This window comes from Pantherophis guttatus, chromosome 13 (assembly GCF_059756535.1).
Source record: "Pantherophis guttatus breed Tessera chromosome 13, ASM5975653v1, whole genome shotgun sequence".
In the NCBI taxonomy this organism is placed as follows: domain Eukaryota; kingdom Metazoa; phylum Chordata; class Lepidosauria; order Squamata; family Colubridae; genus Pantherophis; species Pantherophis guttatus.
The window spans coordinates 14,732,413-14,759,647 of NC_142075.1; the positions used below are offsets into that span (position 1 = coordinate 14,732,413).

The 27,235-nt window shown below is 44.7% G+C and overlaps 1 protein-coding gene across 1 annotated transcript; it reads left to right on the forward strand.

Annotated features, from left to right (window-relative positions):
• The first annotated feature begins 66 nt into the window (after positions 1-66).
• TICRR (TOPBP1 interacting checkpoint and replication regulator) lies at positions 67-27,098 on the forward strand. The gene is made up of 22 exons (XM_034424653.3): positions 67-1,235; positions 3,692-3,962; positions 4,830-5,071; positions 6,601-6,853; positions 7,654-7,783; positions 8,333-8,475; positions 9,748-9,957; positions 10,809-10,942; positions 13,163-13,263; positions 13,985-14,078; positions 14,191-14,270; positions 14,615-14,854; positions 15,489-15,585; positions 16,263-16,326; positions 17,245-17,391; positions 18,213-18,303; positions 18,445-18,506; positions 20,095-20,223; positions 20,849-20,991; positions 21,851-24,008; positions 24,941-25,060; positions 26,564-27,098. Exons 1-22 carry the CDS (start codon positions 579-581, stop codon positions 26,677-26,679), a joined length of 5,682 nt encoding a protein of 1,893 aa, XP_034280544.2. The 5' UTR covers positions 67-578; the 3' UTR covers positions 26,680-27,098.
• The last annotated feature ends 137 nt before the right edge of the window (positions 27,099-27,235 follow it).

The window sequence follows — 27,235 nt, forward strand, 5'->3', positions numbered from 1 at the left end:
AGGTAAGGGGGGCTAGTTACTAGGGCAACCAAGGGGGTCAGGAAGATAGGCATCAAGGTAACAGGTGGGAGGGAATAGTTACCAGAGCGGTGGAGAGGGCAGAAGGGTAGTTATCAAGGTAAGAGAGAGGGGTAATTTCTAGGATAACTGGGGAGGAGGGCAGAAGGGTAGTCCCTCAGGGCAACTGGGAGCAGAGCCATGGTAGACCTTCCAGGTTGCGCCTCCATTTGCAAAAAGGTCCAGTGGCTAGAGTAATGGGGCTTGCTTGACTTTTTTTGCAAATGGGGAGAGGGCATCGCTTTTCTTTGAGAAGCTTTGGAGATGGACGGCGCTGCCCCATGCCTGTGAATGCCAGCAGAGGCTTAGGTTCCTCAGTTTGCAAGCCCTACTGTGAGCATGTTTGTTTGGAAGGGCGGCCCCAGTGACTGTAGAGCCCGGGGATCCATTTCTCATCCTTAAGCCTGCTCGGATCGGATTAGGATGCTGAAATAAGCGGGGCTCCACCTTTGGTTCTCGGTTCAGGCGGATGACCTCTCCTCGCGCTTGGGAGCTTCCGGGTTACCAGCGGCTAAAGCATCATGACCTGCTCTCACAATGTGGTTTTCCTCTTGGACACGGCGGATTCCGCCGAGAAAGATCACCTTCACCTGGCCGCCTTGAGGATCTTGAACTTCCTGGGTTGCAAGTTTGGTCTGGCTAAGGTCCGATGGGATTTCAAATTCTTTGACTCCATGAGAATCCGTGGCCGGGCTTCGCGAGTAGGCAGTTTCCGGGAGCTTGGGTCCCGCAGCTGGGAAGACTTTGAGGAAGAGCTGGAGGCCAGGTTCGGGAAGCAGCTCTGCCCTCCGTGCTCACCGGGCCCGACGCCACGATCCACCGTCACTCGGAACATTCTGAAAGAAACCCTGCTGGACTATCAGTGGGACCGCCCTGAAATAGTCTCTCCTACCAAACCAGTGCTGAGGAGCCAGAAAAACAAATTAACGGTGATTGTGGACAATCCTCCAGAGCAATCCACTCACGCGGGCTTTGCTAATGCCATTTTCGTCTTATCTCCCTGCCCTCATTCCCGGAGGGAACTATGGCAATTTATATCTGGGATCTACGCTCCTTTGCCAGAAGAACTGCCTCCTTCGCATGACCTGGCTGAAAAATTCCTCCCTAAGGGAATCCAAGACATGATGGTCAGTCATAAGGTCACTCTGTATTGGATGGACACCACTGAATGGTCCAAGGTAAAAAAAAAAAAAGTCTCAGATTATCGTTCTGTTTGTTATGTTGGCTGCATTCGTTTTCCCTCCTTCGAAACTCATACGTATTTTGGTTATTGTTTTATTTGGTACTACCCGAGATATAAAAATGTAATAGAGCAAATGGTTCCATGTTTTATCTACTGGGATTTGATGACCAATCGATCAAATTCAGAATTTTTATTTATTTATTTTAACATTTCAACGTACCGTTCTCTAGTTTTCTCAATTACCTACATGGAAACTGGCTACAGGTAGTCCTCGACTTATGACCACAAGCGAGCCCCAAATTTATGTTGCTAAGTGAGGCATTTGTTAAGTGGGGTTTGCCCCATTTTATGATTTTTCTTATGAGTAAATCACTGCAGGTGTTAGAGTTCATAACTCAGTCGTTAAGTGGATCTGGCTTCTCCATGGACTTTGTTGTTGGAAGGCCGCAAAAAGGGAATCACATGATCCCAGGACATTGCAACGGTCACAAATATGAGCCAATTGCCAAGCCTCCAAATTTTGACCATGGGGATGCTGCAAAAATCATAACGGTCATAAGTCACTTTTTTCCAGTGCCATTGTAACTTTGGACAGTCACTAAATGAACTGTTGTAAGTCGAGGACTGCCTGTATAGGTGTTTCTGATCCTGAGGTTTTCTTCCATGCTGATCATGCTCTTCTTTCTACCAAAATGAACAGACAAGACTAACTGCATAATCCTTGGATAAATATTTGTGCCCAGCCTTTCTCAGCATTGTTTCCTTGGAGGGATCCTTGAAATAATCTTTTAGTCTTGGGAAACCCCTGCATTAAAAATGGCAAATATGTAAACATTTCAGCATATAGTTCATTTCTAACAATTCATCTTTTACAACAACATCAAAGTGGCAAGCCAGCTGCTGAGTTGCAGTGCATAAAAATTCCCATCACCGCAAGCACTAGCTCAGCTCACAAAATCCGTAGCTACGTCTTGCAGAAGAACCCTCGTATTCCATGAAACTCCAGTTGGGAAACATGGTTTGTGCCTGTGAAAATGGTCTGTGCATTCCCATAGGCCACAGTTGCTGGGTTGCCAACTGGTGATTTATATAAGATAACTTCCTAAGATTACGTTGGTGGTGTAATAGTTTAATAGTTTAAGAAAGGACTTGGGAGCCACTGTACTATAGATTTATGTTTTCCGGAGTTTGTACCCTTGCTTAGATCAGGGGTGTCAAATTCAACGGCCTCTGGGGTGCTTAGATCTGGCCCGTGAGGCTGCCCTGGAAACAGTGAAAGATTGGCCCGCAGTGCCTCTGCCAGCAAAAACAGAGCTCTCGAGGGCCGCCCGTGGCCCTCCCGTGCTCCGTTTTCACCAGTAGAGGGTTGCAGGAGACCGTCGTAGCCAAAAATGGAGCTTGTGAGCCCGTTTTCACTGGCAGAGCGCTCGGGCCACCACAGGCGCCCGCAACACGAGTGACGTCAAGCTTGCCATGCCCACCCTGGCCACGCTTCTCCCCCCCCCAGGTCAAACACAACCCTGATGCGGCCCTCAATGAAATTGAATTTGACACCCCCGCTTAGATGCTATTGTAGAAACAGAGTTGTTTCTCTTTTGCAAAGGCTGCAACATTCTTGGGGAACATGGAGAAGATCCTCTGTTATCGAAAAGAAGCTTCCAGCAGGCTTACGTGGGAGATGATCAGTGGTGGGTTGCTCCCGGTTTGCACCGGTTCACAAGAACCGGTAGTAAAAATTGGTAGTAATTCGGAGAACCAGTAATAACATTGGCTGACCACGTCCCCGAACTGGTCCCCGGCCCGGTCGCCGCTCGCTTACCCTGCCCACTTCATCAGAGGCTTTTTAAAAAAAACGTTTTAAAACACTTTTTCTACAACCTCTTCGGCTGAAAAAATGCTTTTAAAAGTAAAAAAAAAAAGCCTCTGATGATCATGCGGCTCAGCTGGGATCGTTAGAGGCTTTTAAAAGCCTTTTTTTTTTTTTTTGCTGCAAAGGTTGCAGAAAAGGCATACTCTTAAAATGCTTTTAAAAGTAAAAAAAAAAAGTTGGCCACGCCCACCCAGTCACATTACCCTACCACCAAGCCACACCCACAAAACAAGCCACACCCACAGAACCGGTAGTAAAAAAAAATTAGGACCCACCCACTGGAGATGATCATTACTGGGACGCTGACTTCATTTTTATTCATTAATTTTAAAAAATATTTGCTGCCCATCTCATATTGAAACAACTGGACGGTTCATGTAACGTGCAGGTGCCCGAGAAACCATATTGCAGCTCAGCATCACGGTCTGATTCAAAGGTCACAGCAAGTGAGTGGATAAGTTCCCACAACCTGCTGAGTCATAAATCGCGCAGCTCAATGTTAACCTAGTCTTGCATATTGTACTGTTCTTACCTGTGACGATCAGCCTTATTCCGGTCATCGTTGATTTGTCTCCTTTCAGCTTCTTGATCCCCCCGATCACGTTGGCTACCTCACGTTGCTTGAAGTGATGCGCATTCTGGGAGGCACCATTTTGCCCTCGGAGGTCTTAACGCAGCATTTAGATCATCAGAAAAAAAGGACCATCCATTCATCTTCTGATCTTCCATCGTTCACTCCTTGGACTAAACTGCTGCCTTTGGATTCCGCTTTGAACGGCTTGTTTTCCTCACGTTCTTCTTTACAAACGTCCTTCCCAAATCTGGATGGAGTCCTGCTCCTGAAGGCGGATGGTAACGAAAAATAATATATATGGTTTGTGGGGGGGTTTACAGGTAGTCCTTGATTTAACAACAGTTCGTTTAATGACCGTTCAAAGCAGGGGTGAAATGCTCCCGGTTCGCCCGATCTGGTAGCGATGGCGGCGGGTGGTTCAGAGAACTGGTAGCAAAAATCCCTGCGGTTCCCCCCCCCCCCCATTCCCGGCTAAGCCACGCGATCATCAGAGGCTTTTTTTATTATTTTTAAAAGCATTTTTTCTACAACCTCTTCTGCCGAAAAAATGCTTTTAAAAGTTTTTTAAAAAAAGTCTCTGATGATCAGGTTGCTCAGCTGGGATCGTCAGAGGCTTCTAAAAGCATTTTTTTCTGCAACCTCTTAAGGTTGTAGAAAAAATGCTTTTAAAAGTTAAAAAAAAAAAGTTGGCCATGTCCACCCAGTCACATTACCCCCCCCCCCCACCAAGCCACGCCCACAGACCCGGTAGTAACAAATTTTAGATTTCACCCTGGTTCAAATTACAATGGCACTGAAAAAAGTGATTTATTATTTATTTATTTATTGAGTTTATATAGCCGCCTATTCACCCATGGCAGATCACAGAATATAAAACCACATTTAAAACAATAAAAACTAACAAGGAGAATCAAATAAATTAATATAGTACAATATAACAAAACCACCTTACACGAGCCATTGAATGGGGTCCATCCCGCTTGGGCTTATTATCAGGGGATGTCTTATTTTGGGGGAAACAGCCTCATTTTTCTCAGCTGTTATTCTTTATTCTTTTATTCATTACTGCATACAGAAATTCTAGAAAGAAAGTTTGCTTGCTTGATAAACAAAAGTATAACCTTTCTGATCTTCAAAATGAGCAGGAAAAGAAGCAGCCCGGAGTTGCGCTGTGGTGCTGGAGCCCTTAACTTTGAACCAGACGCACTTCGAAGGGACAGTCACGATACAACTTAAAGGCACCATGACAGACTGGAGGTCAGCGCCCGTTAGAAATCTTCACACGGAGAGCTGGACACTCCAGAGCAAGCCCTTGGGACCTTCGGCTCGAGAGATTCGTTGGTTCCAGCAGTTTGTAAAATATATTCTGGCTCAAGGACTTCATATGGTAAGTCTCTCTTTTCATTCTGCAAAGCAAATCTACTGATAAGTTCTGTATTTTTTGGACTTTAAGATGCACCTTTTTTCCACCGAAAAGTGGGCGAAAATTTAGATGCGTCTCATAGACCGAATACGGGCATTTTTGGCCTCCCGAACCCTCTGCGCGTCGCGTTTCACCCTCCCCGGCCCCCAGAAGCACTCTGCAGTGCTCCACATGGCCTCTTTTTGGCGAAAATGGGCTGCGCAGAGCACTGCAGAGTGCTTCTGGGGGCCAGGGAGGGCGGAAATGCGATGCACGGAGGCCAAAAACAATTTTTTTCTTGTTTTCCTCCAGTAAGTTTAGGTGCGTCTTATAGTCTGAAAAACATGGTAATTGATAAGCATAGTGGTGTTGATTATGTTTCACAATCAGGTTATCCTCTGCTTACGACCACAACTGAACCCAAAATTTATGTTGTTAAATGAGAAATTTGTTAAGTGAGTTGTGCCCCATTTTACGACTTTTCTTGTCTCCTTTGTTAAGGGGATCACTGCTGTTGTTAAACTGGTAGCAGGGTTGTTAAATGAATCTGGTTTCCCCATTGACTCTGCTCGTCAGAAGGTCACACGATCCCAGGAAACCGCAGCGGTCATAAATATGAATCAGTTATCTAGTATCTGAATGTAAATCATGGGACCATAGAGATGCTACAACGGCCGCAAATGTAGAAAAACAGTCATAAGTCAAGTTTTTCGGTAATGTTGTAACTTTGAGCGGTCTCTAAATGAACTGTTGTAAGTCGAGGACTACAACAGTATCTGGTAGGAGCTCTGGTAGGAAGAATGTCCAGTAGAGAGGTTTTTTCCAAGAGTTTGTTCACTCTGAGTAAACTTGCACTGTGCTTTCTTTTAACATGGTGCAAACTGGTTTTTATTTTTGAAAAGGCAACTTGGTCTGGTTTTCTTTTGAGAAAGAAGATGTTTCGCTTCCTATTCTGAAAGCTTCATCAGTTGTATTGGATGGTGCGGGAGATGGAAGGACAGTTAACGACAGTTGGGATTAGCTGGTGGGGGTGGGAAATGATAGGTTCTGACAGGAAGTTGGTGGGTCGGAAATGGATGTTTCACCATTCTTGAAACCAAGGATTATGCAAGCCGCTGAAAGATTGAGAGGCAGCTCCCAGCTCTGCCATCAATCTGTAATTCTCAAGAGAGAAGGAAACAATGGTGACATTGGGGGAAAACCAGGTCAGCCTTTAGGCCTCTTCAAAAACGACTTTGCTCCATGGAAAATGAAATATTTGCTGAGTCCGTAGCATCATTCACCTCACTGAAGTGCCTTCACAATGCCTTCTGGGGCCTTGTCCAACCAACAGCTTTATGGGACTCTAGACGTTAAACGAAGCCACAGAGCAGCTTATCTGTTTCAAAGGATGCTTTGCTGAAAGGATGGTCGAAACAAAATCCCTCCTTCAAAGCATCTTTTTTGTGTGTGTGTTTCTCAGGAAGGGTTTAAGCAACCCCTCATTGTTCTCATGTTTCTCTTCTGTTGGAAAGGTCGCTGAAGTGACATTTTCATCCGGAGCTCATTCTCCTTGTACCGGAGTTTTCTCCCCCATCTCTGGCACCACCGCGCTTCTTTCTCTGCTCTTTGCTGAAGAAGTGGCAGAAGCTGAAGGGTCCCTCCTTCAGCCCTCTCCTGTGGCACAGAACTTTTCCAAGGAGGAGGACTTCTGTTTGCCAGAAGTCGTGAGCAGCGTGCTACGTCAAGTTATGGAGGACTCAGATGAAGACCACCAAGCAAGTCCTGGTAAGCCTGATCTTTTTTTTACCACTTTGGTTTTCAGATGTTCCAAGAAGTCCCACAATATTTTGTCCAAAAAGGAACTGTTTGCAGTGTCTCAGGCAGATTTTCTTGGCCAATGACCTGTTCGGAATTGTTGTGGCCTGTTGGCCACCAGCCCCTCCAGCAGCTGAATCAGAGGAGGAAGAGGAGGCGTGGAAGTCAGGGCCAGCATCAAGGCATCCTGAGAGCTCCGAGGGGGAAGAGAAAATGGAGCTGTCAGAGATAGAGACAGGTGCCTGGACTGTCTGTCACCCTCAAATGGAGAGTCAACAGCCCCCAGGACTGGAGGTAGCTAATGAGGAAGAGGAGGAACAGCTGGGTCCAGTGCCTGATGCGCAGAAGGCAGAGGAGAGGAGAGCAGTGGAAATCTATGGGCCGATCCTTGGGATGGAAGAGCCACCACTGCTAGTGAAGCCCCACCCTAGTTCTGGGGATAAAAGGCAGGGGGGTGGAAAGAATAGGTGTTACAGACAACTATTCATCTCCTTGCTGGACAGACAGGCTAGGATAGCCTTTATTGTCATTGTACATCATATATACAACGAAATTGGTTTAGCCTCTGGTGCAATCCATTACGGAAGATTATGGAGAAGGAGATTATCGATTTTATTACAAGCTCATCTATAATATCTAAAAGTGTTTCTTGCTCAGGGTTGGCTAAAATAGGTTCTATCTAGACATGTGTAGAGTTGATGCAGTTTCTTTCTAATAAAGTAGTATTTGTCCTTTAAAAAAAAAATGTTTCATCTATGCATGTTATACAGAGAGTTTATGTCCAGGATGGGTCCAGCAGGAGCTTTTCTGTACTCAAACCTGGAGTCCTGCAGTCCTTGAGGATTGGTACAGTGTGTCAAATCTATGCGGTGCAAGCTCATGCTTGATGGAATCATTCAGGTAATTCCCCTTCCTTCCTTCCTTCCTTCCTTCTTTCCTTCCTTCCTTCCTTCCTTCCTTCCTTCCTTCCTTCCTTCCTTCCTTCCTTCCTTCCTTCCTTCCTTCCTTCCTTTTATTTATTTATTTATTTTTGGCTTAATTTAGTTTAGAGTTAATTTAGCTTAATTTAGTTTAGAGAAGAGCAAACCCAGACACCAAATACTCCACAGTTACTACTGCTGCTATAACACAATTAAATTGGAATAAATTTCCTTCCTATAGACTCTTCCAAAGGGAAAGCATTTGTGCTCAGTAATGTCATACCGTATGTCTAGATAAAAAGAAGTGCATCTGGACAAAAAACCCTCATCTGGGCTTGTTTCGAATGTGCAATCTTTACAGATGTTTTTCATTCTGAGCGGAATAATTCGGGGTGAAAGGAATCTTTAACTGTTAGTTCGACCTGCGGAATTTTGCTAATTGTTAAACGCAGTGGAGAAGGGCCATTACTTTTTGGCTTTTATTCCATTTTCCTAGTTTGTTTGTTTGTTTTTCTTTCTCTCTCTATAGGGTGCTGCAAGCAAGTTCTACTCAAAACGAAGAGGAACCCCCCAAATCAGAAGCGGAGCTGAGACAATCCCTAGCAGAATTTTACCAGAAAAAAGTTTCTGAGCATAGAGTTTCATCTCACACCCGAGATCAGAAAAAGAGATGTACGCAATTTATATATATATTTATATATATATTGCAATCATGCAGATGAAAGCACAGGAGAACACATCACCCTTACTTAAATATGGGCAGTCCTTGATTTATGACCACAATTAAGAACAGAATTTCCATTGCTAAGCAAAGCGGTTTGTTAAATGAACTTTACACCCAATTTTACGACTTTTTTTTTTTGCCATGGTTGTTAAGTGAATCACTGCAGTCAAGTGACTCATGCGGTTGTTAAGCGAATCTGGCTTTTCCCGTTGACTTTGCTTGATGGACGCCAGCTGGGTAGGCAACAAATGGCCATCCCATGACCCTGAGATTTTGCAACCATTGTAAATACTTGCCGGTCTCCATGTGCTTACATTTTGATCATGTGACTGGGGATGCTGCAACAGTCATAAGTGCGAGGACCGGTAGTATGTCGCTCTTTTTATTGCTGCTATAACCTTGAATAGTCACTAAACTGATACAGATAGTTCTCAACTTACGACCACAATCGAGCCTACAATGTACGTTGCTAAGCGAGACATTTAAGTGCTTTTGGGAAAAGTGTATTTTTGAGGTTTGATGGCTAATAACACCACTTTTGTTTTGAGTTTCAAGATAATCCTATTCCACTGCTGGAATGGCCTGGGAATAGCCCAGACCTTAACCCAATTGAAAATCTATGGAACCGACTAAAGAAACGTGTTAGTCAGAAGCAATCCAGCAATAAAACCCAGTTAATAGAAGCAATCCTTCAATCTTGGTTTCACATTATAACAGCTGCAGAACTAAAAGACTTGGTTCACTCCATAGGAAGAAGTTCTAAGGCCGTCATTCATGCTAAAGGTTACCAACTAAGTATTAACTGACGTGGTGATCATTTTTGTATATCTCGTTTTTTCTATGGTGATAATTTTTGTATGTCTCATTTTTTCTGTGTTTCACTTTTCTTCTTTATGCTGTAACAGCTATTCTAATAGCAAATCCTTCATAAAAGTTATTCCATTACATTCTTGACCATTCTTTCCATTGATATATAATTTTTTATGGTACTACTCCCCCCCCCAAAAAAAAGTGGTGTTATTACCTAGTTTCAGAAAATACACTTTTCCCAAAGGGTTTCCACAATGTTGGCCACTACTGTAGATTAAAAGAAGTTAAATGATTCCATACGTTCTATATCCATGGTTCTCAACCTGGTGGTCTGTGGACAGTTTCCACAATTTTGGCCACTATTGTAATGAACCAAGTTCACATTTCGCTTTTGTTTTCCTCTTGAACAGGCGCGGTTCCCCGGACACCCATTAGGCGGAAGATGAAAACCATGCCCCGTTCTCTTCAGATGCTGAACACTGCCATGTTCAACGTGAAAGCTCAGAAACACCAGCCAGAGGGAGAGCTGCCAGTGCATAAAAAGCCACGCCAAAGACTGCTCTCCAGAAAATTGGACGGCAAAGGAGAAGGAAACGGAAGGAAACGGAAAAGCAAGATAAGTGCGTGGAAATCAGTTCTCTGTCATGTGTAGTAGGGAAACCAAAAGTCCTGTGTTTCAGAACAAAGAGTAGGAGTCAAAACTGGGTGTCTTGGTGCAGATTTAAGGGAGAATTGCAAACATTCTAGAACAGGGGTCTCCAACCCCCAGTCCACGGCCCGGTACCTGTCTATGGCCCGTTGGGAACCAGGCCACGCAAGCTGCAGGTGGTGTGGTCCGCCAGCAGCCTGTAGAGCTAGCAGCAGAGTCGGACAGTGAGGAGGCATGCCCACCAGAGCTGAGCTCGCGTGCCCACCAATATGGCTATGTGTGCCACCTGTGGCACGTGTGCCATAGGTCCACCATCATGGCCCTATACCATTCCTGACAGATGGCAGCCCATCTGTCTTCTTAAAAGCCTCCAGTGATTAAGTTCCCACAACCTCCGAAGGGCAACTTCTGTTCCACTGGTTGATTGCTCTCACTGTCAGAAAATTTCTCCTTATTTCCAGGTTGAATCTCTCCTTGGTCAGTTTCCATCCATTATTCCTTGTCTGACCTTCAGGTGCTTGAATTATAAGAGGCTTTTTAGTCAGTGTACTAGGTTAGTCCGCATGGAGAGGTCTGGCTTGTTAATGGTGGAATTGTGAAGTTTGTGAGTGAATAGAAATGCGCTAACGCTGGGGAGGAAAAACTCAACAAATGAAAAGAGGATTATTTGCCCCATCATTTGACCCTGGTTTTCGTACCTCAAGGTTTTCCTGATCCTCTTGCTGTAAATTCACCGTTATAACCTAAGCAATTATGTTAACATTCAATTGCGAGACAATTATATTCCAGCAAGATATTTCATGCTTCTGTGTGTTTTTGCAGACTTCAGTACCGAAGATGAAATGCTTTCTTACCTCAATGCAAACTACCAGAACGCTGTGATGGACGGAGAAAATTTGTTTGCACGTTCTCAAGATATGGTGACAGCTGTTAATACGTTTCAGAACTCCAGTGAGGTAGAGTCATTGCTTAGATACACGTCTCTTTGCCTCCCAGAGGTTTTTCAAAGGTCTTTATGGGTCAAAGGCAGAGGTGGTATTCAGCCGGTTTGGGCGAAGCAGTAATGGCGACCTGTGGGTGGGCGCAATCCTGTCCTATATCACTGTGTTTTTGATGCTGCACACGTGTGGACAGCATGCACGAGCGATTTGCCGTGTTGTTTGATGTCGCACGCATATGCGGATGGTGCGTGCGAGCGAATTGCTGTGTTTTGTGACGCCGTATGCATGTGCGGATGGCGCCCGCACACATTTCCGGTGCTGGGCGAACTGATTGCTACAGTATGTGAAACCCATCTCTGGTTAAAGGCACTGAAAGGAAGGCTAAAGAGAACAAGCTTACTGTATTTTTCGGAGTATAAGATGCACCTTTTTCCCCTCTAAAAGAGGCTGAAAATTTGGGTGCGTCTTATACTCCGAATGTAGCTTTTTCAAAGCTTTTTTTTTCCAGCCCTAACGAGGCGCTAGTGAGTGAAGCAATCTTCCCAGCTTTGCCTGCTCCCTCGACTCTGACTCTCCCGCTGTGCTTTAACGAGGCGCTAGCGAGTGAAGCGATCTCTATGCTTTGCTCCGACTCTCAGCTGTTCTTTAGAAGCTTTTTTTCAGCCCTAACTAGGCGCTAGCCAAGTGAAGCATCTCCCCCTGCTTTGCCTGCTTTTCTCATTGCTTCTTCCTCTCAGCTGTGCCTTAGAAGCTGTTTTTTATCCCCAAGCAGGGGATAAAAACCCAGCAAATTAATGTGCTGAAGCTGACCAGACTAAGGACGCTAGCCAGATGAATACCTAGTAGGCAGATTTTTTTCCTATTTTCCTCCCCAAAAACTAAGCTGCGTCTTATACTCCGAAAAATATGGTATATTTCTATATTACAGAAGCATAAATCCCCTGTCTACATGGTGAAATGACATTAGCAATCAAGAAAAAGTTTATACTGTATTTTACCATTCTTTTTGACTCCAGCTAATCGCCTGCCTGCCTATACACTAACATTAAGGAACATCCTGCAAGGCAGCTATTAGTCATGGCCCTTTGTAAAATGGACAATTGAGTTTGTTTTTTTCTCTCCCAGATCTTTTCCACATTATATGCCTTTGGTTTAGAGACTACAAGAAAGCTGTAGATGCTAGGATAAGAGCTGAAATTCTTCCGTTCCAGAGGAGAATGCCTCCCCCCAATATATATATATATATATATGAAAACTTTCTACTGCAGAAACAATAAACCTGGTTGGATTAGAACAAGCCACCTCCAGCGAGACTTGACTTTGAAAACAGTCATATCATGTTTTCAGCACAGCACAAATGACATTAAAAGTTACTGAAACAGAGCAATACAATTTTGTTCTGAAGCTTGAGAAGGACATCTTGACGGGAACATCCTGTGGGTATTCCCTTTTTCTATTCAAATGTCATCTTCCATATAAAGGAAGAAAAAAGGATTTCATTCTGTCTCAATTCATTTGCTCCTTAGTACAAAGCTCTTAAGATTTAGCAGTGGCATATAAATCTATTAAATAAGTGTCTCTTTGATATCTGCTTTGTTGTTCGCATTTAATTACCATATTTTTCGGAGTATAAGACGCTCTGGACTATAAGATGCACCTACCTTTTTTGGGGAGGAAAACGAGGAAAAAATCTGCCTCTGCCTCCCAGGAATTTGCCTGCTTGCAGCAAACAGCCTGTTTTAGTTTATTTTCATTTTCAGCATAGCCTGATTAGCCCAAGAAAAAAAAATCTGCTCCCAGCAATTTACCTCCTTGCAGCAAGCAGCAGAGGCCCACGCAGCAATAGGCAACAGCAATCCCTGCAGCCTGAAACAGTTGAGAGTCAGGGAGGCCGATGCAACCGACAATCAACTGCTTGTGCTAATAAGGCTGTGCTGAAGCTGAAATGGGCTGTTTGCTGCAAGGAGGCAAATTGCTGGGAGGCAGAGGCAGATTTTTTTCCCTTGTTTTCCTCCCCAAAAAAGGGTGGGGGCCAGCGGATGGGCGGAGCTACATTCGGTGTATAAGACCGAATTTTCACCCGGGGGGGGGGGGAGTGCGTCTTATACTCCGAAAAATATGGTAGGTAGCCTCTCTCTTTTTGTGCAGTTATTCCAATGGGCTATTTTTGTGATTGCCACTTGTATTCGGTGCATATCTGCAGTAACACCTTTGTGTCTGATGTTGTGTTCATAGGCAACTTGTCTAGACACGATCCAAAGACATCTCCTGAAGACCACCAACACTCTTCGTCAACAACTTGCCGCTGATCCTGATAAAGAAACCGGGATCAAAGAGTACGAAGCCTGATCTTTGCTTCTGAAATAATATGACTCAATTAATTTTTAGATGAAGGGATTCCTCTGTGTATAAGTGGAGGAATTTAGATGAATGCTTGATGTCGTGTTGTCCTTGATTTAAATTTACTCACTTTATGTTGTTGCATACCCATCCTGTAATTAGCCTTGGCAAAATGTACTATTTTGTACGTATGGTGTATGGATAAAACTGTATTATAGAGCTCTGGTGGCGCAATGGTTATAGAAATGCAAGATTGCAGGCTAATTCTGCCGACTGCCAGCAGTTCGATCCTGACCAGCTCAAGATTGACTCAGCCGTCCATTCTTCCGAGGTCGGGAAAATGAGGACCCAGATTGTTGTGGGCAAATAGGCTGACTCTGTAAACTGCTTGGAGAGAGCTGGAAACCTCCATGAAACGATATATAAGTTTAAATGCTATTGCTACTATATATGTACATTTGTAGACTGGTTTTCCACTAGAATACTTGATAGTAATTGATTGATAAACAATTAAAATACCCTTAGTCCAAACTGCTACTGTAATTGGTATTAATTGAGAACATTTGCAACTTTGGGCACTGTGTGGAAAATTACTTTTCAGAGTAATTTCTCCTGCACCCCCTCCCCACAGTCCATTTTTATTGCTACAGTTGAAGGAGAAATAGAAACAAGGAATATTCTCCTCAATCTGTCTTTTCCTCTTTTTTTTTTTTTAAGGTGCCGACTTCAGGTGTATTTGCGCCTGGAGATGTGCCTGCAACATCCTTCTTTGCAAAATAACACAGACAGAATGGAGCAGCTTGTGCAAGAGGTAAATAAAGTGTGTGTGTGTGTGTGTGTTACACATCTCTCGAGTCCTGGAAAGTAAGACTTTGTTCTTTACTTTGAGTATCATGGATTTGAAGACTTTTACTCTCTTGCAGATGACGGAGTTACTTAGGATGCTGTGCTTGAATAAAGACCCAGGATACCTCAGCAGTTTTTTGGAAGAAGTTGTAGATATGTAAGTGATCAAAAATCAGAGGCAATTGATTCGTATTTATGACTCTTGCGGTGCCCTAAGGTCTTGTGATCAACTTTTGCGACCTTCTGAAAAGCAAAGTCAACGGGGAAACCGGATTCTCTTAACAGCCGGGCTTCTAACTTATCAACTGCAGTGATTCACTTAACCAGTGGGACAACAAAGGTCTTAAAAGGGGGCAAAACTCACTCAACAAATGTCTCTCTTAAGAACAGAAATGTTGGGCTCCATTGTGGTCGGAAGTCGAGGACTACCTGTACATAGTACATGAAGATACATGAAATTCGCCAAGATTTAAATCCTGTGGTTTTGCGCTCTCCCTACAGATATCTGGAATCTATGCCCAAGACTCTTGGTGATTTGTACTACAGTCTGGGAACGGAGATTCCCGCTAAGTTAGCTTCCGTCCTCCCAACGGATTTCTTTAGCGATGATTCCATCGCTGAGGAGACACAGAGTGTGTCCCTTCCTGCTTCTGCCGCCTCCCTTCCACTTTCTAAAGCAGCTTCTTTAAGCGCTGAAGCAGACGAGCTGGAAGAACTGCGCACCCGATCTGCCAAGAAACGGTAGGTGTATGTGAGAAAAAGGGGATTGACAGTGTTGAGTTTAATTCAGGCTAAAACGTAGGAGCAACTTTGCACGATCCCCGCAAAATGTTAGTTCTATCTCCTTTTTTTTTTTTTCTTCCAGTGTTGCTTCTGCTTCTGTAATTGATTTCTATATAACCACAATATTGGTTGAATCCGTGATGGCAAACCTGTGGCACGCAGAGCCCTCTCTGTGGGCATGCACGCCAGCCAGCTGGTCTTTGTGCGAAGATCAGCTGGCTGGCGTGCATGTGCGTGACGAAACCCGGAAGAGCAGCTGGCTGCCGCACACATGTGCACTGGCCAGCTGCTCTCTTCCAGGTTCTGGTGTGTGTACCCCTGCACACGCTCTCCAGTTTTCACGCCGAAAAGGTTAGCTGTCACTGGATTGGGTTATTGGGTGGAAAACAGAGTTGGGCTGTTAATCTGTTGGGTTTATTGTGTGGGAATATTCTGAAGTCATCCGTGTGTGAGAAACTCAAGTCTTGTGCACCTTAAAAACAGGCTTGATTCATATCAAGAAGGAAAGTAAACGTCCTACATCTTTAACACAGTAGCTAGAATCTAAATGATTTTGCTTCACTTGCTGAAAACATTTGTCTTCTGCTTTCAGAAAGCATCCGTTAGCCAGACATAGGAGTATCACAGAAATGTCACAGAATTTACGCCAAATAGAAATTCCTCAAGCATCGTGGAACCACAGGAGAAAGGTGAATCTTCCAGTGGGGAACAAATGGCTTGCAAGATTAAAGGGAGGGAAAACGTGCACAACGGTTAGAAAAGGCAACTCTGTTTCATAAAGAACTTAATCCTTTGGAAAGTGTGATCATTTTTGTGCATAGAAGGGAGAGGCGTCCTTTTACTTTCTGTAGAACCTGGAATGAAGTACCGTATTTTTCAGAGTATAAGACGCACCTTTTTCCCCCCAAAAAAGAGGGTGAAAATCTGGGTGCGTTTTATACTCCGAATGTAGCCCCACCCAGCCTCTCAAACAGGTTTCAGAGGCTGAAAAAAGCATCAGAAAGAAGCTTCAGAAAAAAAGCCTCCAAACAGAGCTTCAGAAAAAAAGCCTCTGAAGTTTCAGAGGCTCTTTTTCTGAAGCTCTGTTTTGGAGGCTTTCAGAGGCAGAAAAACAAGGCGTAGAGCTCACAACCAGCAAACCTGTTGCTAAAATTCACCTCTGGGAACAGCTGATTGGGGGTATTCCGATCCACCCGCCAATCAGCTTTATTTTCGCCCCAAAAAACTAAGGTGCGTCTTATATTCCGGTGCGTTTTATACTCTGAAAAATATTTTAGTTTTTATTCACCGATATTAGTTTTCTACTGACGCCTTGTAAATGATGTGAATTTTGAAGCCTTTCTAATGCCGTGTTCTAAATTTTCAGGACACCTCTCATGGGCCCCTGGATGCCAAACTGGCACCCATTTCCAAGAAAATGGGAGTACAAGGTAGGTCTTCTTTCCTAGGTTTCTCTCACCATGTACATGTATACATCCGAATTAGACTGTGTTGTTTTCCGTGTCATATAATATTTGTGGGTACATGCATAATTTTGTATTTATTTATTTTAAGTTGTAATGTTTATGTTTACATTAGAGCCCTTTGAGAGCTGTATGCAACGTAATTTCATTTTAATATAATGCCGATTAGCCGATTCAAAGTGACAATATTCTATTCTAAGCAGGAAGTGAGGTGATATTTCTCTCACATTGCAGGGAGCTAAGATGTTAGACAGCGACTGCGTGTCCTAAAAATGACATTCTTTCAGTGAATATGTTTTTTATTACAGTTGCCGATCAGCGTTGCAAACTAACAAAAACCATTGAAAATAAAACAAAGCAAGATAAACTCTGCAGTTGGTGGCAGGTTCATCAGTGCATAATCCAAATCTGCCTAATTTTGCAAGCAGCATAACAAAATTGAGCTCCATGCAAGGGGGCTCAATCGTACTGATCTGATAACTGTACATAAAAAAGATTATTAAAAAGCAACCTCTCCACTCGGTCCGCTTGCTACTTTCACTGCTTCTTCAGCATAACTTAATGGCTAAACAGAGGAAATTCAAGCTAATTGGTAAAGTTAATCACTGCATAGCTAAAGAGATGACTCCTTCACAGCATATGTATTATCTTTATAAACTGTTTTTAATATTTATTTTTGAGCACCCTTAATTCTGCCCTTTGCTTCCATGTAATACGTACATCCACAAATTGTATCAGTTACCTCACTGACTTGATGAACTTGAGCAATTAGACGTTTGTCTTAAAGATGTTTTACTGCTGTTTTTCTTAAATATTTTACTGATGATTGGTTTTGTCCAGGATGCGCTTGCACACCAGAAAACCTCTTGTTTTTGTTGCTTTCAGAAGTGACAAAGGTGAGAAGAAATCTTTTCAATGAAGAAACTCTACCTCTGGGGAAAAGTTCCTTACCAAAGATGGCTCGGAGCCAGTCAGTTTCCATTTTAGAAGATCTAAAACATAAACGCAGCAGATCTAAGGAAGATATTAGAGGTAAGGGAATAATGGCTAGAATATTAAGAGCCTTGAATAAAGGTCAATTGGCATAAATCACTCCTATTCCATGAGTGACTTTTTATTTACAATGACTATATTACTTGCTGTTTATATGTACACTGTGAGCTTATGCACTGGAGATAAATCCCTTGTGTGTCCAATCACCCTTGGCCAATAAAGAATTTCGATTCGATTTCTATTCTATTCTGGTATATGGAATTTATTTTCACAGCACTATATTCCCTAAGAGACGTGGTGGCTCAGTGACTAAGACACTGAGCTTGTCAATCGAAAGGACGGCAATTCAGCGGTTCGAATCCCTAGTGCCGCATTACGGGGTGAGCTCCTGTTACTTGTCCCAGCTTCTGCCAACCTAGCAGTTCGAAAGCACGTAAAAAATGCAAGTAGAAAAATAGGGACCACCTTTGGTGGGAAGGGAACAGTGTTCTTTGTGCCTTTGGCATTTAGTCATGCCGGCCACATGACCACGGAGACGTCTTGCTCTTTGGCTTTGAAACAGAGATGAGCACCGCCCCCTAGAGTTGGCAAACAACTAGACATATGTACGAGGAGAACCTTTACCTTATATTCCCTACATCTGATAAAGTGGAGTTCATCCACTATAGCTTATATGAGAAAATGTGATTGTGTTCAAGATGCTACAGCATTTGTCATGATAACATGGGGGAGTAGCAGCTGCTTTCAATACAAATTCAGTCCTGAAAAAGAATCTCTGTCCTTGCTTCCCAAACAGGAAGCAAACAGATTGCTTGCTTAAGTGTGATCTTATTTCTCTACACAACTTAACTCTGTTTCAGCTCATCACAAGCTATTGACCAAAAGGGTGGCAGAAACCCCTCTGCACAAGCAGATGTCCAGGAGGCTGCTGCAGAGGCAGATTACAGGCCGGTGAGTGAAAGCTTCAGATTCGTTTAATAGCAATTTACCAATCTTACTTTGGAATAAAGTCAAAATTCCTTTCTTCCTTCCTTTCTTTACTTCTACACCTCTTACTGCTCCACTAAGTCTCAAACATTCTTTTCTTCAAAGGTGTTCAGATCCTGGGTCTGATGTTGGCATTGTAGAAGAATCTCCTGAAAAAACCATAACCTGTAAGTACCGATTGGCAGGCTCTTGCAAATCAAACTGACTCGAGGATTGAGAGATGCTGATTACAGGAGTGCAATTAAAATTATCTTCATAGCAAAGCAAGAAGGAGAAGCGCTTCTTATGAATCTCTAACCTTGGCCTGTTATAGATTAGTTTATACACAGGATGTGGTCTGAACCCTCAACAGGAATTTGAGAAATAGCAGTAGCACTTAGACTTATATACCGCTTCATAGTGCTTTACAGCCTCTCTAAGCGGTTTACAGAGTCAGCCTATTGCCCCCAACAATCTGGGTCCTCATTTTACCGACTTCAGAAGACTGGAAGACTGAGTCAACCTTGAGCCGATCAGGATCGAACTGCTGGCAGTCGGCAGAATTAGCCTGCAGTACTACTGCTGTGCCACCCCGGCTCTTATGACTAAATTCTGGCTTTGGGCAAGAGCCATGCACCACGTACAGCATTGTTATCTCAGCTACTTTCATCTTTTGAAAGCAGCCAAGTCACAGGATGAAATAGAGACTCAGCCTTTCTACTCTGGTGCAAAGTGGCTCCAATTTCATCTAGATCATGGGGAGGGGGGGGTGTTGTGGTGGGTTTCAAAAAATTTTACTGGTTCTGTGGGTGTGGCTTGGTGGGCATGGCATGGCTTGGTGGGCATGGCAGGGGAAGGATACTGTAAAATCTCCATTCCCTCCCAATCAGCTGGGACTCGGGAGGCAGAGAATAGATGGGGGCGGGGCCAGTCAGAGGTGGTATTTACCGGTTCTCTGAACTATTCAAAATTTCCACTACTGGTTCTCCAGAACTGGTCAGAACCGGCTGAAACCCACCTCGGGGGGGGGGTGAGAGAGAGCGAGAGAAAGGCAGTTTGAAGGACACAGAGCGACGCTAACCTCAGCCCTTTGTAGACGCGTGTCCAAGTTTAGTGTTAATTCTGCCTCTTAGTGGTGGTGTCTAGAACCCTTATTTGCTAGAGGCAGAGACTAGCAGTCTTCCACCTTGCCAATTTATGCTTCTGAAAAATGATAGTATCCAAAGAATTCGTCATGAGCTTTGAAGTGTTGTTTCTTTTGATCAGTGGGGCTTCCAGTCCTCAGTATTTCTTTCCAAGGGTGACATACTCTATATCCATGATGGCGAACCTACGGCACACGTGCCACAGGTGGCACGCTGAGCCATATCTGTGGGCACGCGAATGTTGCCCTAGCTCAGCTCCCGCATGCATGCGCACGCCAGCCAGCTGATTTTTGGGCCTTCCGGGCCCGGAAGTCGAGAAACGGGCTGTTTCTGGCCTCCAGAGGGCCTCTGCGATGGTGGGGAAGGCAGTTTTCACCCTTCCCAAGCTCCAAGAAAGCCTCTGGAACCTGGGGAGGGTGAAAAATGGGCCTACCGGGCCCACCGGGCCATCGCCTGCCAAAAGTGGGGGAGCAGGGCGCAGAGGGGTATTGAGTGTGGGCACGCATACACATGAAAACCCCACGCTCCTCCCGCTTTTGGCACGCAACAGCAAAAAGGTTAGCCATCACTGGTCTATATCAAGCATTAACGCTCCTTGATTCTCTCCCCTTTTGTTCTCTCTTCCTAAAAGATGGTTTAAGAAGAAGTCCGCGGATCAAGCAATTGATGCAGAATAAATTTCTCTCCAGCAACATCCGCTCCCTAGAGCCAAACCAGAAGAACACACCACAAGTGCCTTCTGCACATCTGGAAGAACCAGGTAAGGAAGGAGATCTAATAGGGATGTAAGCAAGGGAGAGACTGAGTTTCCTCACTTGTATCAGTATTTATGTCTGTACTATTTAGAACAGGTTTCTTTTTGATCTCCAACTTAAATTGACACCAAAGCCTTTCCTATTTTCTAATAGAGTAAACAATGGCAATAGCACTTAGACTTATATACCGCTTTACAGTGCTTTACAGCCCTCTCTAAGTGGTTTCCAGAGTCAGCCTATTGCCCCCCAGCAATCTGGGTCCTCATTTTAACCATCTCAGAAGGATGGAAGGCTGAGTCAACCTTGAGCCTGGTGAGATTCGAACTGCCAAATTGCAGGCAGCCGGCAGGCAGCAGAAGTAGCCTGCAGTACTGCACTCTAACCACTGTGCCACCATGGCTCAAACAACCCCCAACCTTCCAGATATTTCCTTGAAGTTCTCAGCATCCCTCACCAATGACTATGTTGGCTAAATGATGCTAGGAGGTGTAGTTCAGTAGTATTTAGAAGGACATGGGGTTTTTATTTTGATTTATCACAATAAATGGTAATCTTAGGAAGAGTTTATCCTGCAAACTTACAGATAACATTTGTTTAAGCTTGTGTAAACTGTTGAATCTTTATTCACAGGTCTGGCTTCACCTCCCGTAAAAGCCCCCCAATCTCCAAAGAGTATACTTTTTGGAGAAGTTTTCGGTGGATTTAGTTTGGGGAGAACGAGCTCTCCCCAAACGAGAAGAAAACAACTCACCTTTGATGAGCCTGTTCCTCAGGTAGAATTGCCATCTTTCTGTTTTTCTCAATATTCTTCTGGTTTCTTAAAAATTTATTTATCAAATGTATGCCCATCTCCCCAAAAGTAATTCTAGGTGATCGACACTGTTTTTCCCTGTTTCTTTGCTCTTTTTAAAAGTTCTTGGATCTAGACTGTAGTTTAACCATTTACAAGGCATCTGCTTGGCAATTGTACACTTACAAATGACCTCAGCCTACTGATAGGTAATATATCCTTCAGTAGGTGTTTATCTAAAATATATTAGAATTCAATGATATGAAGTTGCTGTTCATAGAAGAAGGTACATGCCATCTTTAAAGAGGGTTGTTAAGTGAGCTCCAGCTAATTCTACAAAGCAATTATTACACAATTTTGCTAAGATCTTTGTTTTCAACATTTCTTGAAAACACCGAGCTGCGGGTGGCACAGTGTTAGAGTGCAGTACTGCAGGCTACTTCTGCTGACTGCCAGGTGCCTGCAATTTGGCAGTTCAAATCTCACCAGGCTCAAGGTTAACTCAGCCTTCCAAGGTCAGTAAAATGAGGACCCAAATTGTTGGGGGCCATATGCTGACTCTGTAAACCGCTTAGAGAGGCCTGTAAAGCACCGTAAAGCGGTATATAAGTCTAAGTGCTATTGCTACCGTGTTTCCCCCAAAATAAGACCCTGTTTTATATTGTTTGAACCCTGAAATAAGTGCTTGGCCTTATTGCCATGCACTCAAAAGCCCAATTGGGCTTATTATCAGGGGATATCTTATTTTGGGGAAAACAGGGTATCTTCATGCTTTAAAAAAGGCAGAGTTTATTCTGTCCTTTTCTCTGTATCTCTGATCTTTTTCCACGCTTCTTTCACAGGCACCAGGGAAGAGTTATTTTCAGTCTTCCCAGGAGCTCTTAAATCCCAAAGGCAGCACGCTGAGAAGATCTCCTCGGATTCAAGAAAAGGCACGACGGACTCCCCAGAAAACTCCAGCCCTTAAAAACTCTGTGGCCAAATGTTTGGGAAATCTTTTCTCCCCTGTGAGACAGAAGAGCAAATCCTTGCCTATATCCACTGAAAACCAGGAATCCTGTCTGCCTTGGATTGCGGAGAAGAAGAACGGGGATCCTTCCTCACCCAAGGCAGCAGAACTCCAAACTCCAGAGAAACCACCGCTCTCTGACGTGCTGGATGACGTGTTTGCTTTGCCTGCAGATGGTCCCGATTCGCCCATCATTCTGTCGTCTCCTTCATCCCCGTTTGTTCTTCAGGGGAAGCCGTACTCAGAACTGCAATCCCCAAGGCTTTCCTTGAGAATCGCGCCCCCAGTAATGCCTATGGTTTCGGCTGAGAACCGGACGTTTGAGATACGAAGAAATACCTGCCCTGAGCCAGTCTCATCTGTGGACTTCCCCTCGCTGTTGACAGGAGCATCCTCTTCAGCCTTCAAAGATGCTCATCCAGAACTGGGTTTGACACATATCCAGAACAGTCCGAATATTAGGACCGAATCCGCTTCAGAGATTCGTTCTGCTTTCCAATCAGATGGTATCCCTTCATCCTGTAATGGGTCTGCAAAAGCTGGGAGCCCTTGCACACTTTTTCCAACTAGGGAAAAGCTGGGGAGAAACTCTTGCAGTCCCCAAGAAACACAGAGTGTCCGAAAGACCTCCCCCATAAAAACCCTGGGCTCCCTTCCTTCCTTGCCCAGAGAGGAACATCCCTCTATGGGCACTAGAAGCTTTGTGGCTGAAACCAACCCCTTTATTAAACCTGGCAATACGGAGGATGCTTCACTGGATCAGAGACCTGAACCAACAACTAAAATAATAAGTCCAACTAAGAGGAAGGATTTAGAGAGACGCCTGTCGCCTACCTTCTCTTCCAATAATCCCATGCACTTTGCGCATGCCGTAGTATTGTGCGAAAAACTGGATCTCAGCAAGTCTCTTTCAGATGGTTCTCCTGTAGATCCAGGCTCTAGGAGTAGCCTTTCTTCAGCAGAGGACGCTGCAGGTGGGCAGCCTCTGCTCTTCACAAGTCCTCCCAGGCGAGATCTGGACTCCCCGCTTGCAATCTCAAAGCCAGGATCTGGCGCCTATGCGTTGCGCTGCACCGCCGACAGAAGGCAACGGGAAGCCGCCGCACGGCTGGAGAAGGAAGAGAAGGCGGCCTCCTCTCAAAGTCTCGGGGCCACAGCTACGCCGCTGACCTATGAAGTTGAGCTTGAAATGCAAGCTTCTGGTTTGCCGAAGCTCCGCATCAGAAAAGTGGCTTCCGAGGTCACACAGCGGCCTCTCAATTTGTCTGACAAACTCAAGGGGGAGGAAAATGATCGCGCTGTGGGGGACGTTTCGGTGGCCTGGTGTAGTAGGCACCTGGAGAAATTGGAACCCGTCTCTATCTCGCCATCCTGCGTTCGCTCTGCCCACAACACCCCTGGGAAGTTTGGGATGGGCGGGCAGACTTATATATGCCATTCCTATTCACCCACCACTCTCTGTCCCTCATCTACAACTTCCCCTTCCCAGGGCAGCGCCGGCATCCCTTGGACCCCGTCTCCGAAACGTAAAGGGAAGGTTACCCCCGAGGCCATCAAAGATTGGCCGCGAAGGAAAAGGGCCGCAGTGGGCTACAGCAGAAGCGAAAGGCCGGCAGAAGCCGTTGGAGAAGAGCCAGCCCCACCTCCCGGGGCCAAGGAAGCATTAGAACTCTTCAGTAGCAGAAAGGTTCGGCTCCTGAGAGACCCGGAACTTGAAGGAATTGATAAGCTTCAAGATCAGCCACATGGCAGTGATACAGAAGGCAATAAGGACGAGAACATCTTCAGGAACACTCTGGTGCTAGAGTCTAGAAAAAGGGCTCAGGAGCAGAGAGCACTGGGTGAGGAGGCTAGCCAGGAAACGAAAAGGCCATGCCTAGCAAAAGAGAACCCCGGAGCAGCTCAACTCTACTCAACTGAACTGCTGAGCATGGGAGAACAGACAGTATCCTCAAAGTCAACGATCTTGGAGGACATCTTCAACTTCTCAGGTACCGTATTTTTTGGAGTATAAGACGCACCTTAATTTTGGGGGAGGAAAATAAGGAGAGAAAAAAAATCTGCCTCTGCCTACCAGGATCCATCTGTATGCTAGCGTCCTTAGCAAGCAGCCTGGTCAGCTTCCGCACATTAGCCTGATTCAGCACAAGCAGCTGATTGGCGGGTGGATCGGCTTCCCGGAATACCCCCAATCAGCTGTTCCCAGAGGTGAACTTTAGGAACAGGTTTGCTGGTTGTGAGCGCGTGCGTGCTCTCTACACTCGTGCCTCGTTGGGGCAGATACGCAGCTTCAAAAATGCAGCTGATCGTCGCAGGGCACTCCAGTCAGTACAGCAGCTGTTCCCAGTTGCCGTTTTGGCCTCTGCGCCTTGCTTTTTCACCCTCCGAAAGCTCCGTTGGAGGGGACGTGCGGAGGCCGAAGGGTGAGGGCTGGTGGGTGGGTATTCAGTGTATAAGACACACTCAAATTTTCACCCTCTTTTAGAGGGGGGGGGAGTACATCTTATACTCTGAAAAATACGGTACTTTTGGACTGTCAAGGCAGCTATTAAATTTAAGTCCCATCCGCCAGACCTTTTCATACGAATCTAGTTAAGAATACAAAGCTTAGTTGCAGGAATCCAAATTAAAGCATTTCCAAGCAGGTGTCTGTTCAGACTCTCTTGGTTCATTTCTCCTTGGTTCATTTCTTCTGTGGTTTGTTGATGTCATGAGAACCTGGATCTTTAATTTCAGTGAGCTACCAGGATAAACCTATGCAGAGCTATTGATACCTTGTTTTATTTTCTACTTACGGCCGGTGGACTCCCTAAAAGCCGTATTATCTCCTGTAAATAGCTCCTTAGATTTTTTTTTTTCCTTCAGTGCTAGATGCAATTTTTTTTTCAAATTAAGTTTAAACCTCCTGTTTTCCCAACTCCAGATACGACTCCACCCAAATCTTCAGGAAACGGCGTGATCTCTGCTAGTGGCCTTTGGGCCCTGGAACAGTCCCCTCTCCTCTACAAAGGCCCTGCTGCAACCCAGAGGAAGTGCCCCAAAGGTATGCCAATTTGCATTTCAAACCCTTGGGGTAACGAATAACAACATTTCAAGGGAGCTCAATTTCTTGCCACTCAATATTGTGACGATGCAAGTTCTCGGTGCCCTTTCAAAATCAACCCGAGGCTTGCTTACTTGAAATATCTCGGCTTTCTTTTGAGCCAAGAAAGGGTTTTTCAAGACCAATAAAAGCCCCTGCTCTCTCTCTCAACGTGGCTTTAAAAACACGAGAAGCGAAATGATGTGACGTGAGAAAGGCAAAAAGGCAAATTCAAGGGCTGGCAATTCCAATGGCTTTGGAGAACATTGTCAGCGTTCCAGAAAAACCCCAACTCCAAGTAAAGACTCTGAAGCAAGCATTTTTCAAAGTTCTATTTACCAGAATAGGTAAACTGGCACATCTGGGAAAACCTGAATCTGAGAGGTCCGGGTTTTCCCTCAGTAAATCAAAACCCCCAAAACCATCCCCTCACTCCTCAGTCGATCACATGCTCCAATCACCGTCCGTCCCATCTTGAGACAGCACTCCGACCACTCCTTCTCCAGATGCAGGATCGGCCTGACCTTGATTGACAGGACATATGCTATTATGTCTAAAGACAACCCCTCTACTAAATCCCCCCTCCTACTTTCCCACACATGAGAAGGTGGCAGCATGGAAGCTTCCGGCCTAATATGGCTTCCAAAGCTGACAAACATATTCATACCAAGTTGTAGCTAGGCTTGATTTCCTGAGCGGCGATCGTAGCTGAAAAAACGATGACCTGTTTGAGGTTAGCTTTCCTCAATCCTGCCTTTGAATAGTAACCAGTTTTAAGCAAAAACTTTGCAAATCACGGCCGCATAACCAGGGAATGCTTCAAACAGCCATAAATGCAGGCCGTTGCTGAGTGCCCAAAATCGGCCACAGGACTGTGGGAGAGACAGCTGTGTCAGAACTTCAGAACCAGGTCATAAGTACTTTTTGAGGGAGGTCCATCATAACTTCAAAAGCTCGCGAAGCAACTGGTCGCTACCTGTATAGCCAAATTAGAATCGATAAAGGGGGAGGACGCGGATTCCTTTTCCCCTTCCGCTACACACGTCACACTAACCTAGATGACGGCAAACTGTTTTTCATCTTTCATTTGAAAAGACATTCCCTTGAGTGGTGCGGTGGCCTAGAGGTGGAGCTCTCGCCTCACAATCAGGAGGCTGTGAGTTCGATCCTAGGTAGAGGCTGATATTTCTCTCTCCGAACACACTGAGAATATATCTGCTGAAAAAAACTCCGCATTGGTGACAGGAAAGGCATCTGGCCAGTAAACACTCAGTTCCATTCAGTTGCCCAGACTCCACCCCACAAGTGATTATGGGGTCGTCAAAAGAGGATGATGATTTGAAAAGACATTCCCTTAAGAAAGCTAGAAAGTCCTACACACCCTTCAAACAAATTGTGAGTTCCCCCATTTCTGTTCTTAACAGTTGTTCCGTTGGGATTTTTCACACCTATTTTCTCCTATAGGGGAAGACCAGGATACATTTGGAGCTGCGTACGAGGACTTCTCTCTTTTCCGCAGCACGCCGGCTAGAAAGAGATCCATTACCAGGACCTACTCACGAAAAAGGCCACTCTGCTGAAACGAGATGGCCGGTGGGAATATTTTGGAGCCAGACCTTCAACCTCTTCAGGACAAAGTTTGCAATCCAAATCAGGATTCAGTCACCAAAAGGCATCGCTTGTGTGTGGCTGATAGCAATTCCTTGCTGAATTCCAAGAAGAGGAGAAATGAATTCTGTATTTCAGGGGGTCTCCAAGCTTGGCCCCTTTAAGACGTGTGGACTTCAATTCCCAGAATTCTGGGCGTTGAAGTCCACAAGTCTTAAAGGGGCCAAGCTTGGAGACCCCTGCTGTATTTTATATAGGTTTTTTTAAAGTAAGGGCTATGCCACTGTATGGCCTTTGCAAGGTTTTAAGAGGAATGTCCAGAACTGAGAGCAGTAAAAGCAACCACTTTTAAATTGTTCTTTTGTAAAATAAATTAATTTCTTTTGACAAACTGATTTTTCAAACGGCCGCTAAAGATTTAGCACATCCTTAGATTCATGCCTAAGTATTCCAAGTCGCTAACTTTGACTCAACCACACTTTTGAAGTCTTAATCCTGAACCTGTTGGCTGTATCTCCAGGGAAAGAA

Bases quoted from the DNA above. Each gene is read 5' to 3' on its own strand.
- TICRR (XM_034424653.3), top strand. From the start codon at position 579: ATGACCTGCTCTCACAATGTGGTTTTCCTCTTGGACACGGCGGATTCC. The intron at 14,079-14,190 runs GTAAATAAAGTG...ACTCTCTTGCAG, and splicing joins TGGAGCAGCTTGTGCAAGAG to ATGACGGAGTTACTTAGGAT. The intron at 24,009-24,940 runs GTACCGTATTTT...TCCCAACTCCAG, and splicing joins GGACATCTTCAACTTCTCAG to ATACGACTCCACCCAAATCT.